Genomic DNA, 17,451 nt, shown 5'->3' with positions numbered 1-17,451 from the left:
TAAGTGGTCAACTTCTGCTTTCAAGTTTTTTTGTTGTTATGGAAGGTGGGCAAATGTAGGGCTGATAATGAGGCATGCCCCCACTACGGCGGGCCTCATTATCAGATTGGGGTTTAGGCACGTAAATACTCTGAACTTATTTCTCTACATACATTATTTCACTAATTGCACAAAATACAATGTAAAAATAACTTTAGCTACTCGTGTAGTGGTGCCGTTTCCGTCTCCCATGCAGGAAGTGCGGACTCGATTTCCAATGACTGTTCTTTTTTTTTTCTCCGTAATTCCATTTTTTTATATTCTAGAGTATCGCGAGAACGTTATAGATAGCACATATGATCAAATTCACAAGTTATCGCAGCGCTTTTTTTTCCGCTGTCGTCTACAAAGAAATCTTTCGAGAGTATGTAGAAACAATCGTAAACGTACGTATATATATTTTCATGTTATCAGGCGATTATCAAGTCGAAATATTACCGGAAATAGCGGCATGGTAGCTTGTACATTGCAGATACGCTCGTAACAATACGGCGAATTCGGCGAATGCATGGCAGCATTCGTCTCTTTTGGTCTTATGTAGTACTAAAAAAAAAAAAAAATAAACGTCAGCGAGCATTGTGCGAACTGCCGCCGCGTCTACCTCCGCCGCACCCAATTCGCCTTTACATTTCGCTTCATGTAGCCCATGCTTACTGATAAAAACTGCTTAGGAAAGAGAAGTGGCAACACGCTCGGTTCAAATCAACCAGAAGTGAACAACATGCGAGCCATAACTTGAAGGAGGCGGGACATAGCGATGGCCGCATGGTGAAAAGCTGCGGTGGAACGCCTTGGTTTCAGGGTAGGCTAATGTTTAACTCGTATTTTTGTTATTATAACGTGCTGACACGAAATTCTGGTGAGAAAGCATTCCTTAGTAAATACCCTCTATGTCTATTTGCATGACAAAAGCGGTTTCCGCGACCCTTTAAGCAAGAACGAGACAGCCGTATGTGCAACATTTTATTGAAAATGAATTCTTAGAGAAAAACGTAGGCCTCTGTGTAACGCTTCATTCGGTCACCCATGAGCGGGAAATGTAAGCCAGACAGAGAGAGAGAGCAATTCGAAGGCAGAAAAGGTGCTCGGCTCACCGACTGTGTCGCTGAAGGAGACGATCGCGACCCGCGTAGCGTTGGGCATCACCTCAAAGTAGTTGACGAAGTTGTCGACGAACGTCAGCTCCGTCTCGAAGCCCTCATGACCTACGCTCCCGGACCGGTCGAGAAGGAACACCAGGTCGGTGCCCGTGGAGTTCATCCTCTCCCACGGGAACCGTGCAGCGTGGGAGTGGCCTGCCGCGTGTTCCTACAAATTTGTTCAATGCGATCAGAGATTTACAGCATTGACAGCAGTTCGATATTTAATGGGCCAAGTTGGCTGCTTAAAAGAACTTATTAGAGGGATTGCAGAGAGGCTAACTCGAGTTGAATGCCCTCTAGCATGCTACTCTGTTTAGAGGGAAGAGGGAGAGGAGAAAGAGACGGGTAAGAGGAAATATTCCTCTAGTTATAACAATTTTTTCACCGCCCGATTCATGGCCGATTCCCCAGAGTGGGTTGCGCCATTTCATTAGGGAGCTAGAACAGGAACAAGTATCTAGAAAGTAGGCAGTAAATGCGAGTATAAATACTTTATGTCCGAAAGGTCGGTTGACAGCCTTGAATCCAAGCCTGTGCTCAATGAAACTCTAAGAGGGTCCTGATAGCTCGTTTCGTTGATGCGTATTATGTCCGGCTAACGTCCTAGAAGCACTTTCTCACGGAACGGCTTGTTGGTAGTTTAAATGCACGAAACCTTAAATGCAGAAATAGAAAAGGCGTACCTTTCGAGAGCCGGCAAGTTCAAAATCTCAAATGTGCTACGTAGGAAAGAGAAAGACATAGAAGTAAACAAAAAGAAATATATCAATGAAGACTGCAAACAAGAACACTAGTCACAAGCAGCCCAAATAGGGTCACTATGTGACTACCGCCACCAAAAGTAGAGACCTGTATAGCTAGGAAGATCACCCGCGCCGCCACGGGATGAGAGGGGAGAGGGGCAGGGGAGGGGACAACATATGTGTACATTAAAGGACTTGTAAGTCCTTTCATGTACACATATTTGCAGCATGGATATCTGATGACAAACCTGACCACACAAATGCAAGTTTGGCAAGTGTTGCGCTCTTGTAACAGAAGAAGGCGAAAGACTGCTGCACATTTGGTAATACACAAAGTTATACATACGGGGCTACAGTTCTTTGTAAGACATATTGGTAATGCATTAAGTTATACAATAGGGGCTAGACGTCTTGCAAGACATAACGAGCCGCAATGGAAAGTGCACGCGTGGCACTAAAGGCGACCGCCTGAATGCCACATATGAACACTTGACGTAACACTTGACGTAGCACTTGTAGTGCAGCATGTTAGTGCACGCACCAGGCCACACCTTTAGTCAGTGAGATTTCTGCGACGGGAAGCGTGCTCGTCTCGTACGCCGGAGGTCCGGGTTCGATTCTCTCCCAGACCGAAATGTACCATCTTTTATTTTCAAATCCAGTAATTTGCTTTGTGATGAAGATGATGATGATGATGACAGTGGTGTACCCTATCTAGAGAGCTGGGTACACCACTGTACGAGCGCATCGCGTTATGTGCCGAAGCTCCTGTGGCTTGCAAGTACTGATTTTGTTAGTTTTACGCTTTGTCGTTAAACTGTTGCACCACTGTCACGCAGTACATGGTTTAATACGAATACATTATATGGCTCATGAAACGGAAAATCCGCTGGCGCGGCCGGACATGGTAGAAATAGTGACGCGGTCATAGAGACAGAGGGCGCCGGTGGTCGGTCTATATATCTATGGCGCCGCGCGTCGTGGCGCTGCCAGTCGGTGCGGTGATTTCGGTGAGTTCTCGTAGTGCTCCGATGGACGAACTTTCGATTTCAACTTCTGCGTCAGTAGATGCGCCCGGCTCCTCTGGACGCCCACGCGAGTAAGCAAACGCGGCCGTCGCAATGCTTTCACATTCATACACGTGGGAGTTCCTAAGTGCAATAATTTATGGGTGGCTTCACAGATGTTGAACTGGTGCTCGTTGCTTCACACAGAACTGTCTTTGATAAATGTTAGCACGAAGTTTTCGCGTTTAATTGTTTGCAGCGGGGTTCAATCATGCAGGCAAATTATTTTTTACCAGCTTGATTCTTTTCGCCTAAGGATCTGTTTGAATTGGTGGTTACTTGAAACATTTTGTTGTTTTTTTTTTGGACAAGGGGCAGCTCAGCGCGGGAACTGCTTGAGTTTCGCTCAAACATTTGCGTCACGTTTCTGAAGTCACTAAAGGTTCCGGCTGCCTGAGCAGACTTGCCACGCAGGGTGCCTTGTTTGTTTCACAAGTGAATGCCTTTATTGCGTGCATATTATAATAATTTCGATGTTTTGTTCGCTAACTCGCGCTCGTTTTCACCCGTGCCTTTAGCGACTTCCTTGACGATACGTGTGCATTTCCATTAACAGTTTTGCAAGTGGTCTCAATGGGGAGATTTTCACGGCACTTATTCAGTGGCGTCACGTGTGAATATTCAGGTGTGGCGCTAGATCAGTACAACGTGTGTCGGCATCGCACCATGTGTAGTAGTCCGAAGTATGTCTGCACCAATGACGTCTGCTTGTTATTGATGTAGAGAAAGAGTAATGCAACAATGGTAGAATTTAGAAAAGACAATCGAGAGATCCAATTAGTCGACGAAACTAAAAGGCTACTTAACACGAGATATACTTCGTAAGTGGGCTTCGTAACGGTTGTCTGCGGGATCCATTTGGCATGTACGCGGACTGGGTTATCCCAAACTCAGGTAACATCATTTACATGTCTGCTCTCATAGAATTTCATGCCTTTCCTGCAGGCATCACCGCAGAAGAAACAATCTGACACCCGAACAGAGGCGAAATGGCAGCCGCGAGCTTCAGCCATCCTTGCAGCTAAGGGACGTCGCCTGCTACAGCTCCCGAGTGTGCTTTCGAAAGCGCTCGCTAGGTGGCCTTGAGTGGCGCCTCTATAGGCGGCGCACTACGCGTATAATGGCTATCGCGATAAATCAACAGCATCGAATGCGCTTTTCCATACCTGGAATAGTCACCCATCAAACAGGAATAAAGCAGTCTAGAAAACTTCTTTGTTGTATACATACTCTGTGTCCCCGCTTACGCTAGCCAAGCTGTTTAACCAAACAGAAAAGAAAAGCCCGGCGGAAGATTTTAATATAAAGCTTGCGGTGTTCGGGCATCAGAGGTTTGGCAAACCGAACATCGTAGGCCATAAAATCGGACCGTCACAGTGTTTTTAAAATATATTTTTATCTTTGCACAGCTTTACTAAAGTTACCTGGAACTACCGTTATATAAAGCGGCCAAAATTTCAGATCAGCCTGATAAGGGAAGGGGCAACAAGGCTGCGACATCAGGACGTTAAAGAAGAAGCACAATGTATAAAGACAAAACACCTAATGTCACTCAGTGGACTGTCCTTGAGATTAGCGTCCAATTAATTTACACGCAAAAGTATATGTATGTTTGTTAATCAAGTTGGCATTGTGAAACCATATTCTTCGAACATTTCTGCTGCAGTTCATCAAGACATTGCGCTATTTCAACTCTATAAGTGCTGACTTACGGCGAACAGACCGCATAACGCTTGTTACGGATACCCCCGGAACGTCTCTCTCTCTCTCTCCAGCAACAGTTTACCGAAACTGCTCGTAGATATACATAAAGTGTATGCCCACCTGTGGCCACGTCGGCTCAGTAGAAAATGCAGGTAACGAGGCATGCCAGCAGAGCCCGGCATGAAGATTTCATCGCGCAACAAACTGGAAAAAAAAAAATTCTGCCCCGCTCAGGAGAAAGAGGCCGGGACCAAGAGAATTGCGTTGCCTCTGCTGTGGCCGCCGTCTTCGTCGCCAATCCTTCGTGTACTTATCGCCATCTCGGTGGAGCCTCGCAAAAACTTCTGTAATGGCACACCGAGTGAGACCCGGTGATTGCGGCGTCGCTCGAGGGAGGGCTGCCGCCGGGGTCTCACTCGTTCGATAAGGGACGCGTTGGGGTGAGTCACCTAACAACAGCAACTACACACGGAGGTTGCGTGGATATCAAAAAGGAGCACACCAACCCATTTCAGTGATTAGGTTTCTGCGGAAGAAAGAGCACTACCACTTAATATGAATGGTTTGGGCCAAGGGTGAGCTCAAGAGAAAGATTTAGCTCCGGGTAAGCTCAAAATTTTTCTCTTTATCTACAGGATGTTCAAAATTAAGCTTTCCAGATTTTTTAAAGATCGCATGTGGCAGGTAGCATAATTCTGATAGTTGATCTGGGTTATTCGAAGAGGCGGACATTAGTGGCATAAGACAACGGAACACATATTCAAGAAATGAACAAAAATTCACTAATTAACTTCTTAGTTGATTGCTTTACGGCGCATATTGCAATTTAGGAATTGTAGCCAGTGAGCTTGTAAGGCGTATCCACTTGCAATGAATTTGCAGAATGACACCCGTTTGGAGATATGCGCCATCAAACTCGCCGTAAAAATGCGCTGTTGTTCCACTTACTTCTTTAAGAAAATACTGTTTTATACATTGAAGCAGCAACGTAACTAGAGCGCCCATGTACATCGTCCCACACTTAGGGAAATAATATCTTGAAACTGGTGTCATCCTGGAAATTCATTTTAAGTGGATGCGTCTTGCAAGCTCACCGGCTACAATTCGTAAATTGCGATGTGCCGTAAGATAATTAACTAAGAAGTTGATTTGTCAATTTTTGTTAATTAGTTGAATATCTGTTTCAATTTCTCGTTCTACTAATGTCCGCCTCTTCGAACCCAGCTCAACGATAAGAATTATTCTACCTACCACAGGCGATTTTTAAAAGTCCGTAAAGCTTAATTTTGTACACCCGGTATATTTAAAAATGCATAAACGCTTTCATGAGAGAACTACTCGACCGATTTGAATCAAATTTGTTGCGTTTGAAAGATAGGAAGTCAAGTTCTAGGGACTGCTGCGAATTAAATTTTAATTTATAACGATGTACTGTTTAGTAATATTGCCATAAATCAGTGCTTGAAAACAAAGTACAAAATTTACAACTTCGCAACACTGCACAAGAAAAAAAACAGGCATACAGTCTTGCCAAATTCAATCTGTTAAGAGCACCTCAATAGGACAAATTTTATAGATCAGTTCAGAGCACTCGTGAAGTTGTTACAAATCGCATAAGACAGTTTTGCAAAGGTCCTAATTACAAATTTGTTTCATACATCAGGCGATATATAATAAATAGATTTTGCCCGCTTTATGTATTTCATTAGGTGCAGTATATGGAATTCTAATATTAAAATTCCATATACTGCACTGAGTCGCAGAGCTCGAAACATGGTACTTGGGGTTTTAGTTAATTTTAAGGTTTTGTTCCGCAGATATAGCAACAGATTCATGGCCCAATTAAAAAATGTGCTTGCTATATCATCTTCCTTTGAACGTATTCTGTTAAATGCAAATAGTCCCATTGCCTTCGCTGCAGTGAATGCCCAACAAAACGACTTCTCCTTTCCCGTGTACTTATATAGGAGTTCGTGAGGCAAAGCTTCCTCCTAAGGTGCCACTCTCCACGTGCCATATAAATCTTGGTTGTAGACGGGAAGTAGCGGGGCGTCGCCTAGGGAGCGTTTTACCGCAAGAATATTTAAAATCGGCTCACTATTACAGGATATAGACGGAATTGAAATCTCGCACTGCCACGCTGTCAAAGCGGACACTCCCTCCGCCCCTTTTCCTCGACTAGCGTCCTCAAGCCAAACTCCAACCCTGCCTTCACGCGCACCGTAGCCTAGAGAGGGAGACCACGTCACGTTTACGCCCGCCAATGAATCTCCTTTTCACAACCAAGCTGTATATGGCTAGGCGAAACCAAAATCTGTCCATCCGATGTGCGCAGAAATGTGGGCCTATCCTGGTGATAGTGCAGACGTGGTCCAAGCGCAATGGCGCATACCCCTGTGGAGTCCGGGTGCATGGTGGGCTCCGGGACCTGCAACGCGCCTTTGAACTGCGCTTGTCACACGTAAAAGGAGACAGAGAGGCGCGTGATTGGCTGTGCCATCAGTGACGTCGTTCTCTCCGTCGCAGCCGAGCAGCAGTTTCTCTCCGACTTGAACATGGGTAGGCCACGCATCGTACGAACTCCCGAACAGCAGGCAGCTCTCGAAGAACAGCGCCGACAGCATCACCGCGAGAGAGCTCGCGTTCGCCGTGCCGATGCTGCAGTCCGGGCACAAGAACGGGCCCGGGTGGCCGAGCGCAAGCAGCGACTGCTTACCGAGGATCCGGCAGCCTACGATTGGATCTTGCGTCGTTGGTTGCGGGAGTTCGGGGACGTGAGGAGGACTTAGAGTAGTGGAGGCTTATTTACATTATTTACAAGGATTAGAACAAAGCAAAGAACAGTAATAAAGTCATCGACGGCCGGCACATACAGCATACGGCGCGCGGCGACGATTTCATCACCGCTGGACGTCATACGGAACCTCACGGCGACGGCGACGACGCCGACAGCAGAAATCCGCTTGGAGTGCCCATATAATTGCTGTCGCAGTAAAATTGCACCCCGTACACGAAGTTTAAGCTTTGTCTATGTCGTTTTAAAATGCTTTGTGGCATTTCACTTTGATCATTTTCAAGCATTGCTTTATAAAATACAATTAGAGATGATAATGCGTGTGATCACGTTTTAATTGATAACTCAAAATATAATCATCAATAAAAATAATAAATAAAACAATAAATAAGAATATTATAAAAAAGCTATAATAATAAGATAATAAATACACTGAAGAAACTAAGGCTTTCGGCGACATTTTTAGATTCGAGGCTTTCCAATGGCGGTAGAAAAAGAAAATTTGCTTTTTAAGCATACCATTTTTAGGTTATTTCGTAAATAACCAGATAAGATGATTTCGTAAAATACATTATAAAATTACTTAGCATTTGATCATGTAATAGTGAATAAGATGAAGAGGCGGAAGATCCCGGCGCAAGCAGCATCGCCGACGCAGTCAATGCAATGTGGGAGATTTTCGTTCGGCTTGCGTACTTCGCCGCGGGTCTTTTGAAGCTCCCGCCTTGGTACAATAAGCCTCATTTCAATATGCATAAATATGAGACACATTTATGAACCGGGAGTTACGCTGTGCTGCACAATTTATACTATGCCCACACGAAGTAAAAAAAAAAAAAAAAAAACGAGACAAAAAAACCCTGACGCAAAACTTGACGCGCAAATGCTTGCGTGTAAAACTGCATGAAGTACCCTAAGAATGCTAATCGCATCAATCATTGATAACGTTGGGAACATGATTGACGAAGTGACGCCGAAGGTAAGCACATGTATAAATTGTTCTGAAAATAGGCACTTTATTTGGCCGCGTTCAAGTGCGTCACAGGCGTCGTACTCCATGGAGCCACCGGTCATACGTGCGGGAGCTTCTATCGCGACCCACCACATGGCTAGTCCACAGGACCTAAACGGAGTTCACGTCCCCTTGCCGCTTGTTTGGTCGGTTTGGTGGCATACATAATCTCCCGAATCTTCTTGGTACGGGAGAAGGCGCCTTCGCTGCACACGTTATTGAAGTCGTCCATCTCGACATGATACGCCATTATGCCCACTGGCTGCGCCGGCAGGCTCATGGTCATGCGGTTCCTATCTGTGCGCCGAGAATGAAATGGCATGAATTAAAGGTAAATTCGAGTCACCGTAAACATATAGTGCAGTCGAAGGCCAAGATTGAAAAACATCGGCGTGCCTAAAAAAATGTGGACAGCTTGCACTAGCGGTCCAAGGCTGGTGTAAACAGTGGAGCTGGTGATCGACCTAGCGTGTTACGGGTTTTACGAGGCTTGGACAAGTTTTGCTAGGAAATGCTAAGTGGCTGCTATAGGCACGGTATTCTGAATCGGCTCGCCGCCCACGCGCACATAGATGCGCTTCAAGATGAGCGGTTTCTTTTTCAGGTGTCCGGATCATCTTTGGTCGTCCCATGTCAAGACTATATGTACTCGCCACAGACTCAACTAGAGTTCTGCTGCCGTCGTGGCGTCGCGGCGGCTCCGAGCTTTTGTCTCCCGGTGACATCACGATCACGCTCCGCCTCCACACTTGCCGTGCACCGTCCGTGCACAGAACCGTGACGTCACTGTGTGCTGTGTTGGCGCAGAGTGACGTCACGGTTCTTGGCTCCGCATACCCAGCGGAGCGAGGGGGTTTTAGCGGGAGCCACAGTTTTGGTGAAGTCAAGTTATCCCTTGGCCGGCGCGCGGTTTCGGTGTGGCTAGGCGAAGCATGGGCGCAGTAGCTGGCAAGGGCGGCGTTACGAGCTTGGCGAAGCGATGACATGCCTAGGCGAAGCGGGCGAGCAGCTATGCCAGGTGGTTGCTAGGCGACGCGAAGTGACGTCATGGCTAGACGGAGCAGGTGTGCGGATGTAGCAGCTGGCGCGGCGGCGGAGGAGCGTTGCCGAAGCTAGGCGAAGCGAAGCGCAGCTGTGCCAAGTAAAATCCCTATATAGTAAAAGTACCACCATCTACTCTTTCCTCCGCCGTCTCCTCTCCTAAAGCGCTTGTTTTTTTCTTTATTTTTTGCTTGCGAAAGCAAGTCGACGGTGGTGCTCCTAGAAAGTCCACGTTGAAGCTTTCAGGCCGGGCACGCGCCGCCGCCACCGCCGAAGACTGCGGCTGCGCAGATTGACTTTCAACATGGCTCTGAGGCGAAAAAAAGAACAAAATATAAAGAAGTGAGAGCGCGCGCTATCATCGTCCAATCGGAGATACAGGAGAGAGATAAGCAGCGTGGATCAAAGGATGGCGGTACTTTTGCTTTATAGGGATTTTAGTGTCAAGTGGCTACCAGGCAACGCGCGGTTACGTCGTCGCCAGACGCAATTCCTGGTCTAAGCCACGCGGCGGAACGAAGAGTTTAAGCAGCTCCACTGGTAAAAAGCAAGCCGTGATGCTCTGAATATTTTGAGTCACTTGTAACATGCGAATGCACTACGCGTCGCGACTGTTGCTGTTTTCGTCGTCGTCATCGTTGCTGCTGCTGTTATGTGGCTGACGTCAACCATGAGGAATTGGACAAGAATTGTATTGGATATGCGAAGTGAAATCACGCGAATACGTTTACAGGAGGCATATTGGATGATGAAAAAAGGCAAAATTACATGTTAGAATTAGAACAGCATCAAAAGTAAGACTCAGTAACCAGAAACTGAAAGCACGCAAAAATAAAAACGACAAACTACCCCGTCCCATCCACCCTGTGAAAGCGGCTGTACAGCGAAGCTGTTGCCGACGTTAAAGAAGCGCCACTGCCACAAGGCGTCGTACCGTGTAGATCAATGTAGCGTCCACGACCTCGTTCGTGCCCATTCCTTTGATTCTTTGACGACGCGGTGCACGTTCGCGGCGTCCATACAATTGCGCGTAACCCGCGATCGCGAAGTCAGTCTTGCCCTCATATCGATCATATCATATCATATCGAAAGTCAGTCTTGCCCTCATATCGAGTACACTGGGAGGCCCACTCTGCGCGACTACAATCAAAATCATTACACACCTATGGAAGCGGACTAGCTACAACGCAAACAGTTCACAAAGAGGCACGGCTGTTGCTAACACCGACAACAAAAGGTGGCCGCTGTTCGGCCTCCTTAGCAAAACAAATTAGAACACTTCCACATCGGGAAACACCACAGAAAGTCTAACCTTTGCCATCCACCAGAGATACAAATGGGAAGGACCAGTGCCGCAGGAACTCGTGTGTGTACCCAAATGGGTCTCTAGGAAGCTCAGTAAAATCCTCCTAAGGTGAGCCAGCAAAGGCCATTGCAGCCGCAGGCGTCGGCGACCGCCATCCGCCCTGCAACGATTTTGCCAAAGGACATATTCCACGGCGGTGAGGACGAGCCTTCCGTGGGTGCCTCGGGGACACCGGCCCCTAGTGTAATACCGGACCACGCCTATACTGGGCATGCATCGATGCACGAGACGCCAGAAGGTCGTGGCTATCACACAACTTGCGACAGCGTATGCCACTGTCTCTCTTTCTGCAGTTAGGGCACCTCGCGTGTTGGACCATCCTCAGCGTTGTAGGCGTTCTAAGGCAGGATTCTCCATGCCCTTGCCCACTGCATGTCCGCTATTTTCTTGGAGAGCCTAGTTGACGTTAACTCCAACCACGGAAACATCGGTGGCGGGCATACACTGGACCGGGCGGATACGAGCATTTCGCAGAGCCGCGCTGGCGCTACATCTCCTGGCTCTACCTCGGGGTCTATGGCGCTGGTTCCGGGAAGAGCAAGATGACCCGCCCTGTAGTACCGTGGCGTGTCTTCAGCACTCGGGTACAGATGCCATAACGCTCGAGGGAATAGTACCCTCCGAATTGGACCTAAGAAATACCTGGCGAGCGGCCTTGCGGTTGCTCCTACGTCATCTAGGATTGTCATTAGTGTCTTAAGGCCAAGGATTAGCGCAATCGTTTCGATAGAGGGCAGGCTGAAGCCCCCGAGGCGCCGTAATAATCGTAGGGCGTCACTCTGCAGAGGCTCTGTGCCGCCATCCAAGAAGAAAGAGGAAAACGGCGTGGCCGAGGGCCTGCAGCACTGGTGTTGGAGGAAGTGCGACACGAGCAACATAAAAGAAATACACTTAAAAAGGGCGGCTTTTTCTGCAAAAGAGAAATTGATGAGTCTTGCCCTCTGGCATTCTTAACATCTTGGACTAGCGGTTTCCATAGATCCGGTGCGATGCCACATTGATCGAACTCTACTCCCAGAAGCTTAATCTTTCCTACTATTTTAAGATTATGTGGCATGCCCAGTCTAAGCTGGTAACCATGGGCTAACGCACAGCTTTTGGCCACTATCAGTTTCACCCCGGATATGCTTTCATACTGGTCGAAGCGCCTCAGCACTTGAAGCAAAATATCTGGATCTCTGATTAAGACGGCCACGTCATCGGCATACACTGAAGCCGTTATCGCCGGTTTGCCCGGGTGGGGAAGGCCGCGCACTTTCGTATCACCGCATATCGATAGAATAAAGCGGTCTATGCACAAGACGAAAACCATCGGGCCTGATGCGCATCCCTGTCGGACGCCCCTACTTGATCTTATCATTCCATATGCCACTCCGTTTAAGACCAAGGTGCTCGACATGTCCCGGTATATTTCCCGGAACAAAGCGATAACTTCTGGTTAAAAGCCATACATGCGCAGTACCCCAAGAAGGTACTCATGCCTGACTCTGGCAACGATGTGCTCTTCGTCCAATGACACGCACAGACCTTCGTATGTTCAGTATAAGCTAAAAATGGCGGCTTAGCGAGAACGCACTGAAGACGTTCCTGCCGACAATCCCAACCGGTTTGCTCACAGCAGATTACATTGGGCCAGTATTGCTTCAGCCTCTTCACTAATACTGTGACGAATATCTTGTAATCCGAGTTCAACACCGTGATCGGATGCCAAGAAGCAGGGTGGTGCCGATCTTTGCCGTCTTTTGGTAGTAGAATGAGCCTGCTATGTGCAAAGGACTTCGGGAGCACCTTAGTATTGAAAATTTTGTTGAGTGTTGTTACCAAACCTGGGCCAAACTCGCGCCAAAATTTTTTGTAGAATTTGGTTGTAGACCATTGGGACAAGGAGCCGATCCTACTTTCATCGCTTCTAGCACAGAATGCACCTCTGCAAGTGCATTGGGCGTTGGGAGGTTTAGCTAACAGAAATTGGTAACTGCGGAACCTTCAGAAGGGCGTCTCTAACGTCTCTACTAGGAAGGACGTCTCTAATGTCCTTCCTAGTAAGCCTGGGTCAGGTGTGTGGCTTTCTGAAAAGAGGTTTGAGAAGTAATCGAAGAATATACTGTCTCGATGTCATAGGCATTTTCAGAGACGAACCATCCGGTAGGAATACGGATGTCACGAATCCACCTGTTTCTCTCTGTGCGTGCGGCGAACTCAACAACCGTGTCAATTCTGGTCCGTCTCTAAGTATGTTGTTCTGCTCGTACGAATTACCTTTCTGAGTTGATCTCAGTCACAGACGATTATACCAATGCCGCAGTTTTTCGCGAAATTCTCTTTTGGTTGGGGTCAAGGGGGCACCAAGCGTTTACTATCCTGATTCTTCTAAGCGTTTCATTTAGCTCGCATACAAGCCTTACTTTGATATTCCGGCCTGCATGTCTATCCCAATGTTGCCACACCGATTTTAAGTCGTCCCACTCCAGAGCGGGGTCGTTACAGCTTGCCAGTGTACTAGAAATCTTTGCTCGAAGGACGACCTTGCATGGCTTCTAGGTCCATCAGCACTGCCCGATCTAAACCTCCAGTGACGCTCGCCTTCAAAACAGCGCTCTGGCAGGCTCATAGAAAGCACTACAGGGTCATGATCCGAAATGTGATCCACGTCTGCGGGAGAGGAACCAACTGTGACCGCTGCAACGGCATGTTATTAAATTCTCACTCACGTAAAATCTATCTAGTCACATTGCACTGGACTTGATCCCCACTTCTGAACATAACGTTTGTGTAACGCAGAGTTCTTTCGGGAAATTAGGAAACGTAGGTATAACCACTGCGTGGCACTATTCTAACACTTGTTTAAGGAATTGTTTGCGAAACCTGCAATTACTTCGTGCACAAACTCGGTTTGTGTGCGAAATTTCATCATGGCGCCAAATGTCGTTGTGCCAGGGTGCCGTCCTTAATTTTGCGCCGCTTGTAAAATACCCTCACGAGGCTCCGGAGCATTCGCATACCTTATTCCGAAAGCCCAAATTAACACAACCTGTTTCAACTTTGCCTGTGGATTGTACATAATGCACTCCGTATTTCACAAATATAAAGGTGCCCTATAAATAAATATATAAATAAGGCACCATACGCCGCAGCCGTTGGAATACTAAGCCCACCTTACACCCCCCCTCCCGTGCCAAGAGTGCGATGGAAGATAGCTTTCAAGATAGGCCGCTTCTCCGCATTCCTCCCTTGCGCGCTCGAGAGCCGCCATAGTCGGCTCACCCTCACACGCTTTCACTCGCACATACAGCATACGGCGCGTGGCGACGATGTTATCGCCCTTGGAATTTATACGGAACATCACGGCGACGACGACGGCAGAAATGCGCCAGGAGAAATGAGCAATAAAAAAAGCACAATCAAGGATGATGACGATTTTTGTGGGATAAGTCCCAAGGATGCAAACTTTTTTCATGCAATAAAGCCTACGAAAAATCTACCAGTTAAATTTTGCTGACTTTTTTGTCAGATGATAGTTTCACCTGTAAATGCATCGTGAAAGTTTCATGAATGGCGTTTCATTCTTTGAAACAGTATGACAGTGTACTTTATAAACTACGCTGGGCCTTTGTGGGAGCAAAACCTGATGCAGATCCCCAAATTTATATGCTCTGTTTTGGAGCTTCCAAAACCAAAAAGTCTTGCAGCACAGAGGTAAACCAAATTTTGAGAAAGCCCGCATAACATTATAGTAGCAAAATTAGCATTTTAGTGGTAAATATTTTTTGCTTGGAGGTGTTTTTACTATTGAAATGTATAGCATTACTTCCTCAATTCACGGCGACGTATTTTAGTCTTGCCTTCAGAGGCGCGCGTGATGAAAACATGTTATTGATGTACGATATTTTACGAAGAATGCAGGCATTCAAGACTAAAACGTTCAACATCTGCTTCAGTGCTAGTTGAAATATTCAACAAATTGGTGGTATTTACGCCTATGACAATCTGTTCTTACATAACAATCGTGTTGCATTATTTGCTCGGCGATAAGTTCGCTAAAATTTTCTGAGCTTTCAAGAAATGCGTTCTACGTCTGGTTCACTAATGTGGGTTGCCCTACTTTCATTGCATAACTCATATAGATTGGCATTGTTGTTTTCCGCTTCCTCCCACCTATTTGCAAATTGTAATAAAACCCTTCATAAATTATCTGTTTTTTAAATAAAGTTAATATGATATCAAAATGTTTTTTTATTTACCTAAATTTACCTACATTTACCTAATTACCTAAACCTCGTTATTTTATTGACTGAGAAGATAAGAGCGTCATCATCTTTATGGGCAGCAAGAAAGGAAAAATGAGGAATAATAGCAATGTTGATGTAATCCCTAATATATTTTGTATCTGCAACGGTCTAAGAAGCTCTTGTAGTCAGCAAAAAATATTTTTCCTAATACAGCTTAAAAAAAGCCATCGTGCGTGTTTCGAGAACAAGCACACCCATCTAGCATACACATAGACCCTGTGTACTATGTACCTTACACCTGCGTTCAATTTCTTGCGATGCTATAAAAATGTATAGTTATGAATGTTTATGCATTCATCGCGCACGCCATTTTTTTCTAAAACTTCCACACATACCTCAGCTTTGAGACGCGTATGTTATGTTTGACAAAAAGAAAAGAATGTGCATGCACAGCAGCACCAGCTATATTTCGCACTTCCCCAAACTTGGCGATGAATAGATCAAATACATCATGCAGCTGACAAAAAAGTTGTCGCAGTTTCACCTGAAATGCGAAGCATTAATTGCAATAGCAAATTTGTAGAGAGCTATACGGAGTAATGATATTAGCTTTATAAGCTGTATAAAATTGGACATGCAGCAGCACCGGCAACACGCAGAACTGTTGTCGACGCCGTCGGCGTTTTGCCCGCGTTCGCTCAAAATGCGTGCGGCGTTGGTGACTTGCCGGAGCCTCTGATATAAATAGGCACTTGGTGCCGCAGCTAAACGTCGCCTCCCTTCCCTCCCCCTCCCCCACGGCCTCTCGCGCGTCGGAAGAAGGCGCGATTGCTCTACATATATGGTGATTGTAAAGGAGGAAAGAGACGCCTACTTCTGCAGCCCTTGAGCGAGCACGGTGCAGAACGCGCGTTTGTTCTCCGCCGTGCGTTCACTCCCCGTGAAAGCGCGCGTCCCTCGCGCCCTTTCACTCGCACATACAGCGTTCGGTGCGCGGCGACGATTTCATCTCCATTGACGTCATACGGAACCTCACGGCGACGGCGACGACGACGGCGACGCCGACGGCAGAAATCTGCTTTTGAGTGTCCATATAATTGTTATCGCAATGAAACTGGCTTCAATCCACGTGGTGAAGGTTACAGCGAAGGTTACGTGGTGAAGGTTACGTGGTGAAGGTTACAGCGAAGCAGTAAACGACACCCACAACGATCACCCATCGTGACGCTGTTCTTTTGGCGTCCTTACTTTCCCTGGTCTACCCATGGTAGCCTGGAATGAACTGCATGAGTTGCTAGACCATGGTGACGTCACTAAGTGATTTCTATGCTCTTGGGTGCTTTTCCACTCGGAGTAGCTTACGCAACCGTAATCTTTACCGGGAAGCACACGCGGGAGAAGGAACGCGCTTCGCATTATTCGCAGATCTCATTAGCATATATTATACAGTTGGCACTTCACACGAGGAACGACGTCAACCGGTTTCGAAGCAGCTGCAAACCTAATCTTTACCGGAACACGTCGGAGAGTGTTCCCATTGTATACGGCGTCTTATCATCCATCATGTGGTTTTGATGCTTGTATTGTGGTTTTTCTTTTGAAAGCGAAGGCTGAGCTGTATGCTATATGCCTCATTTCGAAGGAGATATGCTGTTTGTACTCAACTTTTAGCCTGGGATTTTCGCACGACAGCGTTAAGGGCCCCGAGTCGCAGAAAATCCGGCGTCGGCAACCGGCGTTCGATGTCGGCAGGTGGTGGAGAAAATCATCCTCAACCACCCCGTCCGCGCAGGCCCTCCACGTGGTGCAAGGTTTTGGTGAACAAAAATTGAATTTCTCACAGTGAAATCCGTGAGAAAAGTAGTAAAGTACGACTTTACCATTCGGCGTCGGATTCGCCGTCGGATTGTTTACCAATCAGCGTCGGATTGTAAAATGAATGTGCGAGAAAACCTAATTCTGCTACGAGGAAACTCAAACACAAACCCCCTTTCCAGTATTTATACCAAACCTGCGTTCGTCATGGATGGAAAAACTTTATTATTTATCGAGGAAGGGGAAAAGGGGAATAAAGGAAGTGGTTGGGTTGGGTGAAAGGGTGGGTGGTTCCTTAGTCCAGGACACCAGTGATCCTTGCTACCCTCTGCGCCTGGTCCAAGACGCCCCTTTGTGCCTCCAGCTCCGGCTGGGCGAGGAGGATCTCCCACGGCTCCCTACTGTAGGTAAGTATGTGGTGAGAGTTTGCTTCCAGTGGTCTATTCGTGCATTCCCACGTCACATGTGGTAGTGACGGCCATGCACCACACCATGGACA

The 17,451-nt window shown here is 46.9% G+C and overlaps 1 protein-coding gene across 1 annotated transcript in view; it reads right to left on the bottom strand.

The window, feature by feature from the left end:
• LOC119457938 (sushi, von Willebrand factor type A, EGF and pentraxin domain-containing protein 1) overlaps nucleotides 1–4,980 on the bottom strand; it is a 44,681-nt gene extending 39,701 nt beyond the window's left edge. Inside the window, exons 1-2 of the mRNA XM_037719711.2 lie at nucleotides 4,816–4,980; nucleotides 1,134–1,347 (exon numbers count right to left, since the gene is read on the bottom strand). Coding sequence (XP_037575639.1) covers nucleotides 1,134–1,299 — 166 coding nt within the window. The 5' untranslated portion in view covers nucleotides 1,300–1,347; nucleotides 4,816–4,980. The remainder of the gene's footprint in view (nucleotides 1–1,133; nucleotides 1,348–4,815) is intronic.
• Nucleotides 4,981–17,451: the final 12,471 nt, after the last annotated feature.

The sequence above is a fragment of the Dermacentor silvarum genome, chromosome 7, assembly GCF_013339745.2.
Source record: "Dermacentor silvarum isolate Dsil-2018 chromosome 7, BIME_Dsil_1.4, whole genome shotgun sequence".
NCBI classification, from domain to species: domain Eukaryota; kingdom Metazoa; phylum Arthropoda; class Arachnida; order Ixodida; family Ixodidae; genus Dermacentor; species Dermacentor silvarum.
The sequence above is the reverse complement of the archived record's forward strand: the minus strand, read 5'-3'. Positions and strand labels throughout refer to the sequence as shown.